The sequence below is a fragment of the Drosophila novamexicana genome, unplaced genomic scaffold (genome assembly GCF_003285875.2).
Source record: "Drosophila novamexicana strain 15010-1031.04,08,12 unplaced genomic scaffold, DnovRS2.1 tig00000485-arrow-pilon, whole genome shotgun sequence".
NCBI classification, from domain to species: Eukaryota; Metazoa; Arthropoda; class Insecta; order Diptera; family Drosophilidae; genus Drosophila; species Drosophila novamexicana.
Window position 1 is genome coordinate 62,423 of NW_020824808.1, and position 16,179 is coordinate 78,601.

The following is a 16,179-nucleotide window of genomic DNA, read 5'->3' on the forward strand; positions in this document are numbered from 1 at the left end:
AAGCTTAGAAAATATTTGTTTTATACCTTCCTTAAAGAATTTTATTCATTTCGTACGACTTTTACGAACTAATCTAAACAAAGTACGAACTACACTCAAGTACTATAGATATGGGTCAGTATCTATGGCAAAATATCTCCAAAAAGTATTTTCCAAATTTCGGGTTCGAAACGACATTGATTACGATTTCAATAGACATAATGTACATACATATATATTAATTGTCGCTTCTGCCTCAAGTATTAATCATTTATTTATGGTTTTAATTACAACATTTAATATCAACAATTTGCTTCTGATTGTAACGAAGCTTGTGTAAATAATGTCTATGTGCGCATTATCAACTGTCCCAGATCTTTACCGTCATTATCTCTGGCCTTATCATTTGGTTCAAAATAGCTAAAACGTTGACCAAAGTGATGTATTATTTAGTATACTGCATGCCCGATTTGGCAGTATCTTTATAGATAGACCATATCTTCCTTGGATTTAATTCTATATAAATATTACTGATTTACCATAAATTTGTTGTACACAAAAACTACGATGACGCTTTATAGATAACGGTATTAATAAACCATGGTCGCTTTAGAATTCACGCTAGTGATGACACTTGCACCGATTGCTTATCAGTTAAATCATTGTTTAGCTAGAGATGAGCGCGTGCAAGCTTTGTAGAAAACGACACGAACACAAAATATAGTTTTGAAACACACACAGAGAATATACTATACAAACTATGAATGGTACTATCACTATTATTATATTTATTATGTATTTTCCATTTTTATACTATTCTCGTCTAATATATCTGAATCAAGCATGACTACTCACGATATTTGTTTGCCTATGTGTCACGAAAGAAAAGATGACACGTGCTTGGCTCTACTTTGAACTGATTTTTAAGTGCCTGTTTATGTAATAATCTTATAAAACAACCCCATTCACTATATCAATTGGCTTGTCATATTGATATGAAATTAATATGGTTTCAAGTTGTCTCAACTTATCGCAAATAATTTAATCGAACAGTCAAGTCTCTGCAGTGAATTTTCGTACGTCATTAAACACACACACGAGGTATATACATAAATATCGATATACAATGTCATATATGTATGTATATACATTTTATATACATTTACACTGATATCAGCAGGTGTCGAAGAGGTAGAGTTACGAATAAGGCGCTGGGCAGTGAGCCAAATGGTACGCGATATGATAGATTCGTTTGTTGTGGATAGTTTTGAGTTAAACTTCACATAAATAAAGTTAAAGGAAACATTGAGTATAATTCCGATTGGACACACACAAACCAGGATTAGGATCTGCTTCAAGCGGAACGGTTCCCCCAGAAGGTGAGCTGGCGGCGCTTGGCTTGCCTACCGACAAAACAGAACTGACGGCATTTAGCAGCCGCCTTGAAGAAGCCGGGATACGAGTCCGAGAGACAAAAAGAGAGGGAGAGAGAGAGAGAAAGAGAAAGAGAGAGAGTGAGACAGAGTGGAAGGGAAGCAAAGGAAGAAGTAGCACAGGGAAGGACAGGGACAGAGCGTAGGGGGCAGTGAATGAATCAACAACTCATGAATTATTCATATTATTACGAACTTTAAACTCAAACGCGTCGTATCCAGGCTGTAAATCATTCAGATAGGACTCAGTTATTGGCAACTGAGTGGCATAAAGTGCGTTCCAAATTTACACACGTAATATTCACAAAGAGCTCTCCGTCCAAGCACAACCAACTAGTGCCAAAGTCAAGACAGAAACCCACAACCACAATCCGCAATCCACAGTCCTTAAGCACAGACAATAGACGAGTGAGTATAAAATATGTATTTCTGCATAGATCAAACATTGAATTCGCACCTAGTGACAGTTGCAGTCGCACATGTGTGTGAGTGCATATATATACGTTTAATATATGTGTGTGCGTATGCATGCACTCGCATAGATTTGTCTAAAAATATCTGAAGGGTAGGCAGCAAGAAAAAAAAAACGCATTTGCAAGCATGTTGCACAGCTGGGTGGCAAGCATAATAAAAATGTTAAAGAAAGCAAGTAAGAGTGCTCTTGTCAACTGTGACCGACTGGGCGATGCCCTATGCACACCGCGGAACTGCCTTCTTAATAGACATAAACTCAGAGGTCAAGTTTAAAAATAAGTTTTTTTTGTAATTCCTGAGAGTAGAAAACGAAGGAAGTCAGTCAAAAAGCAAAGTATTAACCCATCGCTTGTTATCTTTGAGCTATGCTACCTAGATTATAAATCGATAGTTATCGGTGTTATAGATATGCCTAAAAATATCGATAACAAACCGAAAATAATAATCAATAATTCAAGCCCCTAAAATTTCAAATCGATCGAATTGGCTCTTCGAAAAATATTGGGCTTGCGAAGACTTTTTGTGCCTGTTATTAACATTTGCAAAAAACCAATCTAGCCCATTTTTATCCATTTTCAATGGGTACAGGGTATAATTAGCCGAGCCAACTATTTGACGGGCAGAAGAGCTAAACTTTTAGTAGAGTGCTATCTTTAGTGCTTGAGATTAAAGACACGGAACGCCTGCTGAACACACTGAAATAGCAATTTGTCAGAACTAGTTGACCAAAGGTGCCACAAAACAAATTTTGTACATTTTCAACCGAATTTTTACCCGCTGTTTAATGTTCTGCTAGAGAGGCAGAGAGAAAGAGAGAGAGGGAAGGAAGGAGAGAGGCAGTGAGAGAAAGAGAGAGACAGAGAGAGAGAGAGACAAGCAGCAATAATAAACAAAATGTAATGCTAAACAAATCCAAGGGAAAAACAGAACAACGAACGAGCATTAAATAGAGAAAGAGTGAGAGAGTGGAAGACAGAGAGCGCAAGAGAGCGAGCGAGATGGTAGGCAAGGAGCTGCGAGCAAAGCAAACTAAGTGAAACGGCGCGCAGCTAAAATAGCAGCGAATATTTTGACAGACAAAGACATAGGTTAATAATTGTGGTGGAATAGGAAAGCACAACATGTATAAGACTGCCAATACCCTACAGATTCCAAATAAGATAACTAAGCACTAGTCGTACCAACTTATGAATTTTAAAGATCTGAGAATTCACAAGCTTACGAACTGTACTGAGAAGCTATTTATTTGTTATTTAAATAAACTTTGGGCTGTTAATTTACACATAACCATAGATTTGAATAGGGCTTCATTTCTTAATCAATCGTTTATTGTTTATCATTAAACTGTGCAGACAAAAGTTTTTTGATAACAACGATATAAGCTGTACATACAAAACCTTATTACTAAAATTTGATTTAAGTCTTTTGAAAGCCTCTTCTTTCTAATATCTTATGGAAATATTTCTTCTTCTAAAGCTGAGTCATGTTTTTAACAATTTTACCCCAACATCAGTCTGAATGCAAAATGTCCCTTGATAAACCTATAAGCTCGAGCAAATTAGTGTAGGGCACCGAAATAATTATGAGAGCTTGGGACAACGCGTGGCGGCCAGGTGACAGGCGGCGGGTTAGCGAATTAGTTGTGCATTGGCTGCCGAACGTGAACGCGAGAGCAGATGAATTCAGTGCCTCGAGTGGTCGGCAGAACGCGTACCCACATAACCTAGGGGCCCCCCAGTCAAGTGAAATCCAAATAGAAAACAGCCCGAAATTCAACAATTGTTTGGCGAGCCAGCCGAAATGTTTGCCCAACTCAAGTTTGGCCAAAACAAACAGTGAACGGGTCGCGTAGTCCGACATAGTCCAAACAACGTAAGCGCAACGTAAGTGCCAGCTAACGTAACGTAATGAAGCGCTTATAAGCTGTCAGACCCCGATACCGAGACCCGTGCGTGGTGCCTCTTGAGCCTTGAGCCAATGTGCTATATTTAAATATATATTCAGACACTACGCACAGTGGCCATAAATATTATATAAAAAGACAAATCTGTACATATAGTACGCATAATCTGAATAATAACAAACCGAGTCTGCTCGAAAGACTTTCAATTAATTTCGCAATTCTCTTCTCGCTAGACGTGCACAAAATTTTCAATAACGGTTAAATGCAATTTGCTGCTGAAATGAAAAACGGGTGGAAAAACTGAGCGCTTGCCTTTGGCAAGTATGTGAGTGTGTGTGTGTGTGTGTCTGTGCTTGTGCTTGTGTGTTTGTGTGTGTGTGTGTGTGTGTATTGGCATACGTATCTTTGTGCACCGTGCGGGTCTGTCTGACTGTCTGGCATTCTATGCTCTCCCCTCCTCCCCTCCCATTCCCTAGCAGCTCTTGGCACATTTTGCCGTTGTAATTGCTAAATTAATGCAAGCGTCAATGATTATCTTTGCCCCTGCAACAGATACTGTGCTGCATATCAGTTTTGGATACAAACTATGCCAGACAAATAAATCAGGTTTATAACATAATTAATTTGTCGTGTAAATTTGTTTCTTCTCCCTTGACGAGAATAAATATTTATAAATAAATAGTTGTCGCTTCGCTGGGGCTCTGCTTAAATTTCGGCATCTACAAAAAATAAAAATAATTTGTTAACATTTTGACCAATATATGTACATATACATAAATATTAAAATACTTTTTAAATTTTTTCGCGCTTTAGAAGAATTTGACTACATTTTTCCGTTATGTTTCAAGTTCCTTTGGAATTTGCTTGTACATTTATTACCTATTAAGATTAAATATTTATTTCTATGCATACACATACATAATTATTTATTTTTATTTATTATTTATTTGTATATTTATAAATTATATTATGTACGTACGTGTGCACCAATTCATCCGCATAGAACAACTGCATATGCATATTGTATCTTAATATAACCCACTATCTCATCCGCTCTTTTCTTGCTCTCTTTTGTTCTTCTTCTATCACAAGCGCGCTCTCTCTCTCTCTCTCTCTCTCTGTCTCCCTCGCTTTCTCTTTTCCCCTAAGCTTTTGCGTTCTGTCTTGCTGCCCTTTTGTAATGCTCACTTTTGTCCGATTCACTTGTCAGTCAAGTTTTTGCCATTGCAGTTACCGTTATGCCTTGCCCAGTTCGTTCTTCTTCTTCTTCGACACACACACACTCACTTAATTCCCATTATTGACACAGTCTACATATGCATTTTATCGATTTCATATCGCATTCATATTTACCGGTCCGTTGAGTCAGTTTATCAAGCGTTCATCAAATCGTCCTTATCTATAATAAAAACAGTTGCTGAATCAATCTAGGAACAATACCCCAATTATATTTATAATGAGATATGTTTTGTATATTGTTGAAAGTTTTTACGAGTATGCCCTAAGCATGAAGGTATTGAATCACAGGCGTAGCCTTAGATAAGCGATTGATTCATAAAAAGGTTACGGGTTCGAATCAGCATTTCAATCCTACAGCCAAAGGCTGTAAAAAAGCAGAAAAAATGAAGTTGTTAATAAATATTGTAACTTAATATAATATATGTTATTATAATTATGTTTAAAACAATAATAATCATAGTCATGACAATCGCATTAATAATAGTATATATTATAATAATAGAGCTTATATCTTTTTTAACCCCAACTGCCGCGATAGAGTATCTCGTAGTCGTGCTCTGCTCACTTTGTATGTTTTTTTCCTTAACTGCTGCATTTTGTTTATGTTCTATGTTTAGTTTCATTTGCTCTCAGTTTATTTCGCAATTTTGTGTTTAGTTTCTGTTTCGTGTAAATATACAAAAGAGCTGAAAAAAACACAAGGAAACTGAAAAAACTCTGGCAACGACTTGTGATGCCATTCGCACATCTGGCAAAGTTAAATAATGTTATATGTTGGAATTCAAAGGAACTATTATTTATTTAATTTATTCGTGAGGTGCAGATGTTTAGTAGAATATTATCTGGTATTTCTTTCATTATAATGCTATTTAGTAATTTTTATTAATATCTAATGCGTTTATTCTATTTGAATTTTGGCTCTGCAGGTACGAACAGGAGTGCGCCAGTGTTGCCACAAAGTGTTGAACGTGCTTTTGCGATGATGCCGTTTCGCAGGACGATTCGATCATTATAATCCGCAATCCATATTTGTGCACAAACACAATTAGAACGCTTCCAAAACAAAGGCCAATACACACAAAACACTTCCAAGCACAAGGATTAACAAGGATAGTCGAAAATCCTAAAACAAGAATCCGCCACAATGCTGTTAATCCGAAAAACCGTCGCATCCGTAGCCACTTGCGCCATATTATTGCTGCTGGTCTATGTGAAGGGGCATACCTTTGCACTGGCCACATCCCGCCAGGATGTGTCCCAAGAATCCGACTCTACGCTCAATGGTACCAGTCTCCAGTCCAGCATTGATCAAATTCGAAGTCGGCAAAAGCGCGCTGTCGAGGATGTAACCGATGACGACGAAGAGTACGTCACAAGTCAGGTTAGAGGAGGTAGGGAGGCTAGTGAAATCGGGACCTGTTCCGAGGGTCTGCTGTTGCCTCTGTGGATGCCCCAGAGACCGATCACAAGTGGTGATCGTGCTATACGCGGCTTTGTCTACTTTATGCTGATGATCTATTTGTTTGTGGGCGTGTCCATCATATCGGATCGCTTCATGGCGTCCATAGAGGCTATCACCTCTATTGAGCGCAACGTGACCGTCAAGGGTCCCAAGGGTGAGAAGCAAACGATGCGCGTACGCATCTGGAATGAAACTGTGGCCAATCTAACACTCATGGCGCTTGGCTCGAGCGCCCCAGAGATTCTACTCTCCGTGATTGAAATCTATGCCAAGAATTTTGAGAGTGGCGATCTGGGTCCGGGCACAATTGTCGGCTCCGCCGCCTACAATCTGTTCATCATCATTGCCCTCTGCATGGTGCTGATACCGAAGGGCGAGACGCGACGCATACGTCATCTGCGGGTGTTTATGGTGACGGCCAGCTTATCGGTGTTGGCCTATGTCTGGCTGTGGGTCATTCTCTCGGTCAGTTCGCCGGGCATCGTTGAGGTCTGGGAGGGTCTGGTCACGCTCATCATGTTCCCCTTGACGGTACTATGGGCATACATTGCGGAACGCCGCTTGCTGGTCTACAAGTACATGGACAAGAACTATCGGATGAATAAACGGGGCACGGTCGTTGCCGGAGAGCACGACTCGGTCGAGTTGGGTGGCGATGAACCGAAACGTTTGGTCAATTTTAATTCGAGTGCAAATGCGTATAATGAGGCGCGATTGGAGTATATACAGCTGCTGGCGGAGCTGCGTCAGAAATATCCAGATGCCGATCTGGATCAGCTGGAAATGATGGCACAGGAGCAGATGATATCGCGTGGCAATAAATCACGTGCCTTCTATCGCATCCAGGCCACACGCAAACTCATCGGCAGCGGGAATCTGATGCGTAAAATTCAGGAACGTGCACACGACGATCTCACCCAGGTAAAGGCACAACTCCATCAATTCAGCGATGAAGACGATGAGCCTACACGCATCTACTTTGAGCCCGGACATTATACGGTAATGGAGAACTGCGGTGAGTTCGAGGTGCGCGTAGTCCGCCGCGGCGATATATCTGGCTATTCCAAGGTCGAGTTCGAGACACAGGACGGCACTGCCTCGGCCGGCTCCGATTATGTTGGCAAAAAGGGGGCACTCACCTTTCCGCCGGGCGTCGATGAGCAGCGCTTCAAGATCGAAATCATCGACGATGACATCTTCGAGGAGGACGAATGCTTCTACATACGCTTGTTCAATCCATCCGAAAATGTAAATCTTACTGTGCCACAAATTGCCACCATCATGATATTGGACGATGATCATGCGGGCATCTTTGCGTTTGCCGATTCCCTTATCGAGGTATCCGAGTCTGTTGGCGTCTACGATCTGGCCGTCATGCGTTATTCCGGTGCCCGCGGCACAGTTATTGTGCCCTATTGGTCCGAGGATGTTACGGCAATTGGTGGCCGGCACTTCGGAGAAGTGCGCGGCGAGCTGATCTTCGAAAACAATGTGTCTGAGTGAGTATCCATGACTTTTTCGCTTTCTGTATATAAGTATTTATTATGATATGCAACTATATTTACATATATATGGTCCGACTCTTGCCTTTACTTTTGGTTTGTGGAACTGCTTTTCCATACCACTTCTTTCTTTATATCTATATATATACACCTTGATTACCAACCCAGTACATCTTCATATATATGACATTAATTTATATCGGTAATCTCTATATATAAAATTGTTTATCCTGACTAACTGATTGTTGATCAACGCACAGCCCATACCGTAAGAGCTAGGAAGTGTAGTTACCTTATTTGATGAAGGTACACGTTATGACGGGTTTCGGGAAATTCCACCCGCAAGTATGGAAAAATCGCGAAAAACGTTTGTCTGAAACATTTTTGTTTACCATCCGATCGGTCTTAAACTCAATTTCTAAGATCTTTGTTCAAATTCATTTGAGGAGTGTTTCACACTTTTCAAAAAATGTATTCCTCTTCGGTGGAAATGGATATCAAAGATTTGGTGGGTGGCCTTTCGCCTTCAAATTCATTTCTATGTATCTACAAAATGCATCAAGCTTATTTTCAAAGCTCTACATAAGAATATAATGTATACGTGTTTCAGCGATTTGGGAAATTCCACTCGCAACAGTGGTATAATGGCGGAAAATTGTGTATGTGCGTAGTTTGTTTACCGGCCGCTCTGTTTCATAACATAAGTGCCACGGGCAAGGCCGGGCTATACCCACTAGTATATGTATATATTGAGATCCTTTACTTGGATATTCTGATGATCTCCCAGCTGAATAACATTCTCATATAGTTCTAAGATTGATGGGAATATCCTATTCCAACAACAGTTGATTGGCTGACTACGTGCCCGTTGCCATAGCTCATCTGGGGCAACTGGTTAACTGCTGACTTTTGGAAGCATGTCACGCAGGGCCAACTCCCGGTGGAGTTTTTTGTTTCATTTTTCTTTTTTTTGGTTTTTTTTTTTTGGTTTTTTTTTTTTGGTTTTTGTGTGTCGACAACCCAAAATTGTTGCTCTGCCAGCGCGGGAATTGAGTTTTTGAATGCGTGCAAGACAGCGCGACGAATCGATTCAAGTCGAAATTATTTGCGCTTTTAATTGCTGCGTCAGTTGGCAATGCCAGACCAAGTTTTCTAGGCCAAAACGGGAGGGGGAAGGCTTGAACGTGGGCTTTGGCATTGAAGTTGATGTCGGAACTGGAGTAGGAGTTGGAGCTGGCATTCATCCTTCTGTTTTGTCAGAGCCTGGCACCTGGTCGTGTTGTTCGCAAATGGTTTTTGATAGTGTGAACACCACATGGCATATCGTAATACACACACACTCACACGCACACAAACGCATTTAGCACAAAATGTCGAGTCGGAGTCCCATATAAGTTTGACTGCCAAATATGTGTGTTTCCCGCTGTGGCATGTACTATCATGCTGCGTGCCACATAACCGTATACTTATGCCATACACATACACACATACGCGCGCACATACACCCACACACATCCGCATCGCCGAGCAGGCAGGCATGGCGTGCGGCGTGTTTGTTAACGTCAAAGTGCAAAATCTAATTAATTTTGTAAAATTAGTTCGTTTGGCAAATATTTCGCTATCATCGGCAAAACTTAGTTACTCAACTTGTTTGGTATATGTTTTAGAGAAGGCAGACCTTGGTCTATTAATCATGTTGAATAAACTTCCCTTAAAATATATTAAAAGTATCATAAGCACTATTTTGTGACATCACCATAAAACTTATTTTTCATGCATTCCTTGGTTGAGGTGAGCTATCGAAGTTAGTAGTTAGTAGCCTAAGAGACCAAGTTCGAATCCCGGGCTAGTTGGTATACATCCAGGCACTAATGTTTTGTTTAACTTTTAATTAAAAGGTGGGATATCTTCCTAGTTTGAGACGCTTAGGTTTGATGCCCTTTAAAGTGAAGCTTGTAATTGCTGAGTTTGGTCGAAGTATCTTAAGGACAGATAATTTTTCAATAAAGAAACTAATTTGTACACTGCTTTTTCGTTAAGAGCTTTAAAGCAGTCTGATATAGATAAGATATTCCTCAGCGATTGTTTTCTAGTTTCGACCAATTTTCTTTTGATCCACTATTCTGATCCAGCCGAAAAATCATCATTATAACTGAGGGACTAATAGAAAAGATATGGCTATATCGATTTTGTATGTATATAGATATCTTTCAGTATCTTTCTCTATGCACCACATATATCTAGAATCGTATAACAAGTGTCTTCCAAAACCTATTGGATTTAACTAATGACTTGTTTTAAACCTCTAGCTAAAATACTGTTTTTGTTACATGTTTCGGAATGGCTTTTACTAACTTAAAGTTTATCTTTTTTGATATACAATGTCTCCATTTTTCTGCACTTGTCACTGTCCGCTCTTTGTCTTTATTCCCGTGTTTATCTTTGTCTCTTTTCCGCTAATTTGCAGCTTTGCATAAATTGTTTTAACATATTGCTGGCATATTTCGTGGCGCCCAGCTGACGTGGCGTGGCTTGGTTTGTGCGGGCGTGCATTGCTAAAAACTGTCTGGCAGCGCATCATCAGCAATGCCACGCCCCCCACCAACGCCCACTGCCTGCTCGCACATAGCATACATTTTTGTGGTTTTGCATTCTTTCATAATAAGCAACAAAGCGTTGCAGACAATTAGATGAGCCAATGCCAGGGGACAACTTCACGAAAAATTAAGTGGCAACGCTGTCAGGCGTCATTTGTATGCGTGTGTACTTGTGTATGTGCCTGTGTGTGTGTGCGCTCCCAAAATGGTCGTTAAGCTGTGCTGTTTACAGAGCCGCAGTTGAACGCATTTCCATCGCACAGACTGTTGAAATAGTTTTCAATGTTTGACACTGTTGAGATGCGAATGGTGAATGGCGTCCAAATTGCTTCAATTGCGATATTCTGAACATTTCTCAATTTGACATTATGGCAATTATTTGCCCAGTTTTAAACGTTTCAATTTCGCTGTCCAAAAGCCTCGTTTGCTGCATTTAACTCACATTTTCGCTTTTTACTTCTGCGGCAAATGCTCTAGACGCTATGTCCAAGCATTTACAGCCACTCAAGTTGGAATGCCTTTAGGGCTGCCTTTTGCTACGAACTCGGTTGCTTTTGAACGCTGCTGAGCCCCACACTCTCACTCCCCCCCCCCCCCCTCCCTTCACCCTGCATACATACACCCATTCCTAAAGGAAATAAAAGAATATTCACTGTTTGTGAAATGTCTGCCTGTACGTCTCCCTTTAATATTGAAGCTACTGCAAACCATACTCGCTTTGCATATTTTCATGTGCAAGCCTTTGACCTTATATCCAACAAAATGAGATTAGATCCTGGTATCCTTATGGTTCAGTTCTTGGGTAGCAACAAGAGCCGAGTAGATTCCGTGGCATCATACTTCAATTGCGAAAAGCTACAAGAGCTAAAGACTGAAAAGTTAATTGTTCCTGTTGCTAGCGATACCAATACAAAATCTATAAAGAATTCCATAAAAATCAATGCAAAAACCAATTAAATTCGATGTCGAAAATGTATATCGAAGTCGACAAAATCGATGTATGTAGAAATCGATAAAAATCGATGTAGAAACCAATTCAAAATCTATATGGAATCGATGTAGAAACCGAAACAAAATCTATATAGAAATCGACAAAAATATGTTTAAAGTCCACCCGAGCATTCAGAAACTATATTTGGTATACATACTATATTTTAGTATACATACATCATGCATATTTCATTTTTTGAAACACAAACGTGAAACTTAAAAGCCTAAGGCTTCGGTATTTGCAAACATTTCGATGTCATATTTACGCCCCGAAAGTCTCATGAAAATCGGACTTGAAACAAAATCACAAAAGTATTTCCCATGGGGCTAAGGAAAGAATAAGCACACGCGTAGCTGTGTGTGTGTGTATGTATATAAAGAAAAAAGCTAGAAGGTTTTTAACAGATGCCCAGCGCTGCTTTCGGAGAATTTTCTATTCGGTCGCCCCATACTAAAGCACACTTTCTCCGACTTCTCGCTCTGACTTTGTATCAGTCTACTGCCAAAGGGCCTAAGCATTGATGGCTCCAGCAGCAGCAAGTTTTGGAGTTTCTCTGACAAACGTTTTGTGCTCTGTGCGCAACTCGAGGCTGTTTGGTTTGTTGCGTATACGCAGTGTGTACTCGTAGAAGATGGTATCTCTGGGCATGTGAATGCAATTAACGCGGGGCACCTGTCGTCAGCCACAAACAAATGCAAATCAATGCAGTTTACGCTTAATTAAATGCGCACTCAAATAAAAATTAAAAACATTCAAATTAGTTTAGCATGTTTTGCAAACGCAGTCAAAATTAAATTACTGGCTAAATGTGCTTTTAAATTGTTGTTGCTTTTGCTGCTGTCGCTGATGTGTAGGTATATAGGGAATTTGCCAGCCCATAATTACTTTACAAATACGTTTTTTGAGCTCTCCATTCTTTTTTTTTTCGCTTCTGAAAATCAAATGCTGCTCTGGGCAGTCGAGCAGCCGTTCCATGTGCTGGTCGACTTTTGCGACCAACTCGCAACTGGCAACTCCCCTGCCGCCCTAACACTCAACCAGCACTTGGGGAGCCGGAAGTGCGCAGCAGCAGCGACAGCCATGGCGTCAGCTCCCATAAAAAACAGCAGTCTGTGCAATGCCATAAAAAATGGTGGCAAAACCCCAGACGTGAGCGCCTGGCAGGGAGTTGGCGGAGTTGGGAGCTGGAGCCCAGCAAAAGTGCCAACACTGTTGCATAAATTTGTATAATCTGCGTCAAATGCTGACGATGAGCAGGAGCCAGGCGCTTTTATATTGAGTTATACGCGAGCGCTTTTATTTTCGGTGCCTGCAACATGGCGATTGCCACAGACTGAAACAAGTTAAAAAAATCACAATAGAGGTGGAAAATATATTAGCAGTACATTATTATACTTAATATGGAAGAATTTCTTTATTAAAGTACGATTTCACTTTTAATATTATGATTTTAAAATAATATTTTACAATTATTTCTGCTAATTATAATTAATTTTCTAACAAGTAAGGTTAAGGCGCAGATGTTGTATATGTTTGAGTAGCTTTAAAAGAATGGAAAGCCAATGTTATATCAAAAGTTAAGCCCTTACACAGTATACAAAATCAATAGGTAATGCGGCATTTAATTAATATGATAAATGGAAAAATATCAGTTGAGCTTTGCCAAAGTTCTGGCCAATAAACCAACCCAACCCTTAAAAACGGCAACAATTTTGAAAAGTATGAATATAAGTAGCAATAAGTACAGCATAGTTATGTTAGACCTTGAAAAATGTAACATATTCATTAACTGCAAATCATTTATCACATTGTTTTATTGCCAAGTTTATTTTGTAGTAGAATAATGTTGAAAATGCAATATGCAACGCCGTGCTATGTATTGCTGTTTTCAATTTAGATTTTGAAGAATACATATTTTGTTTACATGGGAGTTCGATCCCTAAGCTTCGTGCTCAGGGTGCCGGCGCTTAGCTCAAGAATACGAACAAGTCTGCAATTGCCCTAATGCAGAAAAAGGCTAAATTGTGACATAGTTGCATGCACGAACAGTCCAAACAGTGTGAGCTGGAACTGTGAATTTTTAAAAAGGTTACGGCATAAGTAATTTATGACGTAAGTAAATAGTTCGACGTGGTCTTTGTAAAGTTCATTCCGCATGGGTAGAAAATTAATATAATGTATTTTTACCAAAAACAATAGAGACGATGACGTTACGGTATGTGTTGTGGATGGCCGGACTCGAGACTCGATGGCGTGGAGACTTCTCAATATGTGTTTACCTTTATCATTTGAATAAATGATGACAGAATTTTTGTGAGGGATAAGGAAAGAGGTCTTGTTATATATTGCATAGTCCAATTAGCTTAAACAGAGCTTATGCAAGGTATTATAATATTGACATGAAATGTGTAACGAATAAAAGACGACGTCTCTGATTTCATAAAGAATACTTATTCTTGATCAGCATACAATCGCCAAGACCATAAAGACCATATATTTGTATATAGATCCGTACGTGTGTCCGTTTTCAACTAGTCTCTTGGTTGTAAGCCTATAGATATGGGATTTTTAATCTTTTCGCCAGATCGGATCTCTATTAAATATAGCTGCTATAGAAATGATTGATCGAAAATTAAATGCTATAAAGAAATATATTATTATTCGAGATATCTAGGCATTTTTCGTTTCTATTCTATAGAGGGTAAGGTCTTCTAACCATTCGCCAATAAGTAGGCAACACATTTTGCAAAGCTTTCAAGTTGAAGAAAAGTAATGCTTTTCAGCTGCTGAAGTGGGCAAGCGGCCGCCTAAGTAAATAATATAAATATAAATTTTGCTGGATGTGAGTGTCAGCAACAACAACAGCAGCATTTTCATATGCCAGACAGGCTTTTAGGGGATTTTCTGTCTGTGGCATTTGTTAATTAGACCAATTTAGGCAGCCTATGTGGCTTACAGGGCAGCCGCAAGGTAAGCTGACTTAAGGAATGGCCAGGTAGAAAAATTCCTTGGCATAGATTTTCTCAGCTGTTCTCTGAAGGGCACATCTTCTGGGAAAATGCCAAATGTAGTCTGTGTGCATTTGGGGGAAAAGAATATACGCATAAATCTGCACATCAAATAAGCTGAAAAGGCGAACATATAAAATATGTAAAAGGAAAAAAATAAGAAGCTTGTACTCGATGCGGCCTTTTATGTTGCCACCACATGAGCAGGATAAGAACAAATATTTTATTAAGCACACATAATCTAAAATTGAAATTTATGCTATATATATATATAGATACAAGTATATAGATATAAGTATATCTATTTGCAAAGAACAAGCCACAACGTGGCCTGTCTAACAAATCCAAGCCAACTTGCAAGTTATCCTCATCAAATCAGCATGTAAGCAGCGCTTGAGTGAGTGTGGGTATCCTGTGCGTGTGTGTGTGTATGTGTTTGTGTGTGTGTATCTGTATGGGTGTATCTGTGCTGCCATGTATGATGTGTGTTTGTGGCATGTGCGGCTTTTGCTTAACATGTAGCATTTCCTGCAGCCGGCGGCAATTCGCTGGGGAATCTGCCAACTGCTTAACAGACTGACAACTAGGCGAGTGAGTCGTTTGTATGAGTGTGTGTGTGTTTTTTTTTTTAACCCAGCTGTTGCCTTTCCCTCTATGTAAACAGCAACAACAATGACAATATCATTTGGAGGCAGACTCGAAACTTGCCTAACTAGGCCAAATGCTGCCCAGTTTTCTTGGTAATCGGAGTTTTCCACCTGGTCGAGCCTCAATGCGCTGATACCGTGTGGAAATTTGAGAGACTTACAAACATACTGAATAACATCATTAGGGAAATCTATCTATCATATTACATAGCAATTTGCATACCCTCACTTTCGTTTTTAATAATATTATTTGCCTTTCAATCTGTTTTATTTATGTTTATTTTTCTGAAATGACACTTTATGATGTGGTCACAAAAAAACACCAACAGGATCTGTCTAAAAATAAATTGACGTAAAAATAAAGTAAAATATGATTCAGCCAAAGGAAATAGAAAAACGCAACTGGCCACAGGGCCGCGGCTATTGAGGCGTATCGATTAATAAATCTAGGTTAACAAAAATACACTCTAATTATAAATTTGTATTTTATTTTTATTTAAATTGACTAAAGCTTCTATCTGCAATTAAGATACTCCACAAAATCTACAACAAATTTCACTAAATTTCAAATCACGTTTTTTGCAAACTTGCGGGTGAATTCGACAAAACGTGTAAAACGCGTTCTACATTTGTTTTTCATTTTGTTTGGGGCTTTGAATATGGACTTAAAGCCAATCGGCAGTTACAACTCCATTTTCCGCACGTAAAGGTGCATTTTCCAATATAACCACATTTTATTTTTAACAAAAATCACAATCTCAATATTCTAGCCATCATTCATCAATCAGTTGGTCTGTCAATCAGTCAATCACCACCTAAAATTTGTATTTATTAAGATCATTAATTAACTAAAATGTCGAATTAACTGAATGTCAAATTTCATCAAGTCTATTAGGAATAAAATTCCAGCCTAAAAACAAAATTATAAATTACATTTTAACTAA

The 16,179-nt window shown here is 39.2% G+C and overlaps 1 protein-coding gene across 7 annotated transcripts in view; it reads left to right on the plus strand.

The window, feature by feature from the left end:
- The first annotated feature begins 1,224 nt into the window (after positions 1-1,224).
- LOC115761740 (sodium/calcium exchanger 1) overlaps positions 1,225-16,179 on the plus strand; it is a 35,580-nt gene continuing 20,625 nt past the window's right edge. For 2 of the 7 annotated variants that reach the window (XM_030703631.1, XM_030703630.1), the window contains exons 1-2: positions 1,240-1,820; positions 5,955-7,989. In XM_030703631.1, the coding sequence (XP_030559491.1) occupies positions 6,173-7,989 (1,817 nt within the window). In that variant the 5' untranslated portion in view covers positions 1,240-1,820; positions 5,955-6,172. Of the gene's footprint in view, positions 1,821-3,599; positions 3,770-5,954; positions 7,990-16,179 lie in introns of those variants that run through there. The other 5 variants (XM_030703633.1, XM_030703627.1, XM_030703628.1 and 2 more) reach the window with 5 other exon arrangements.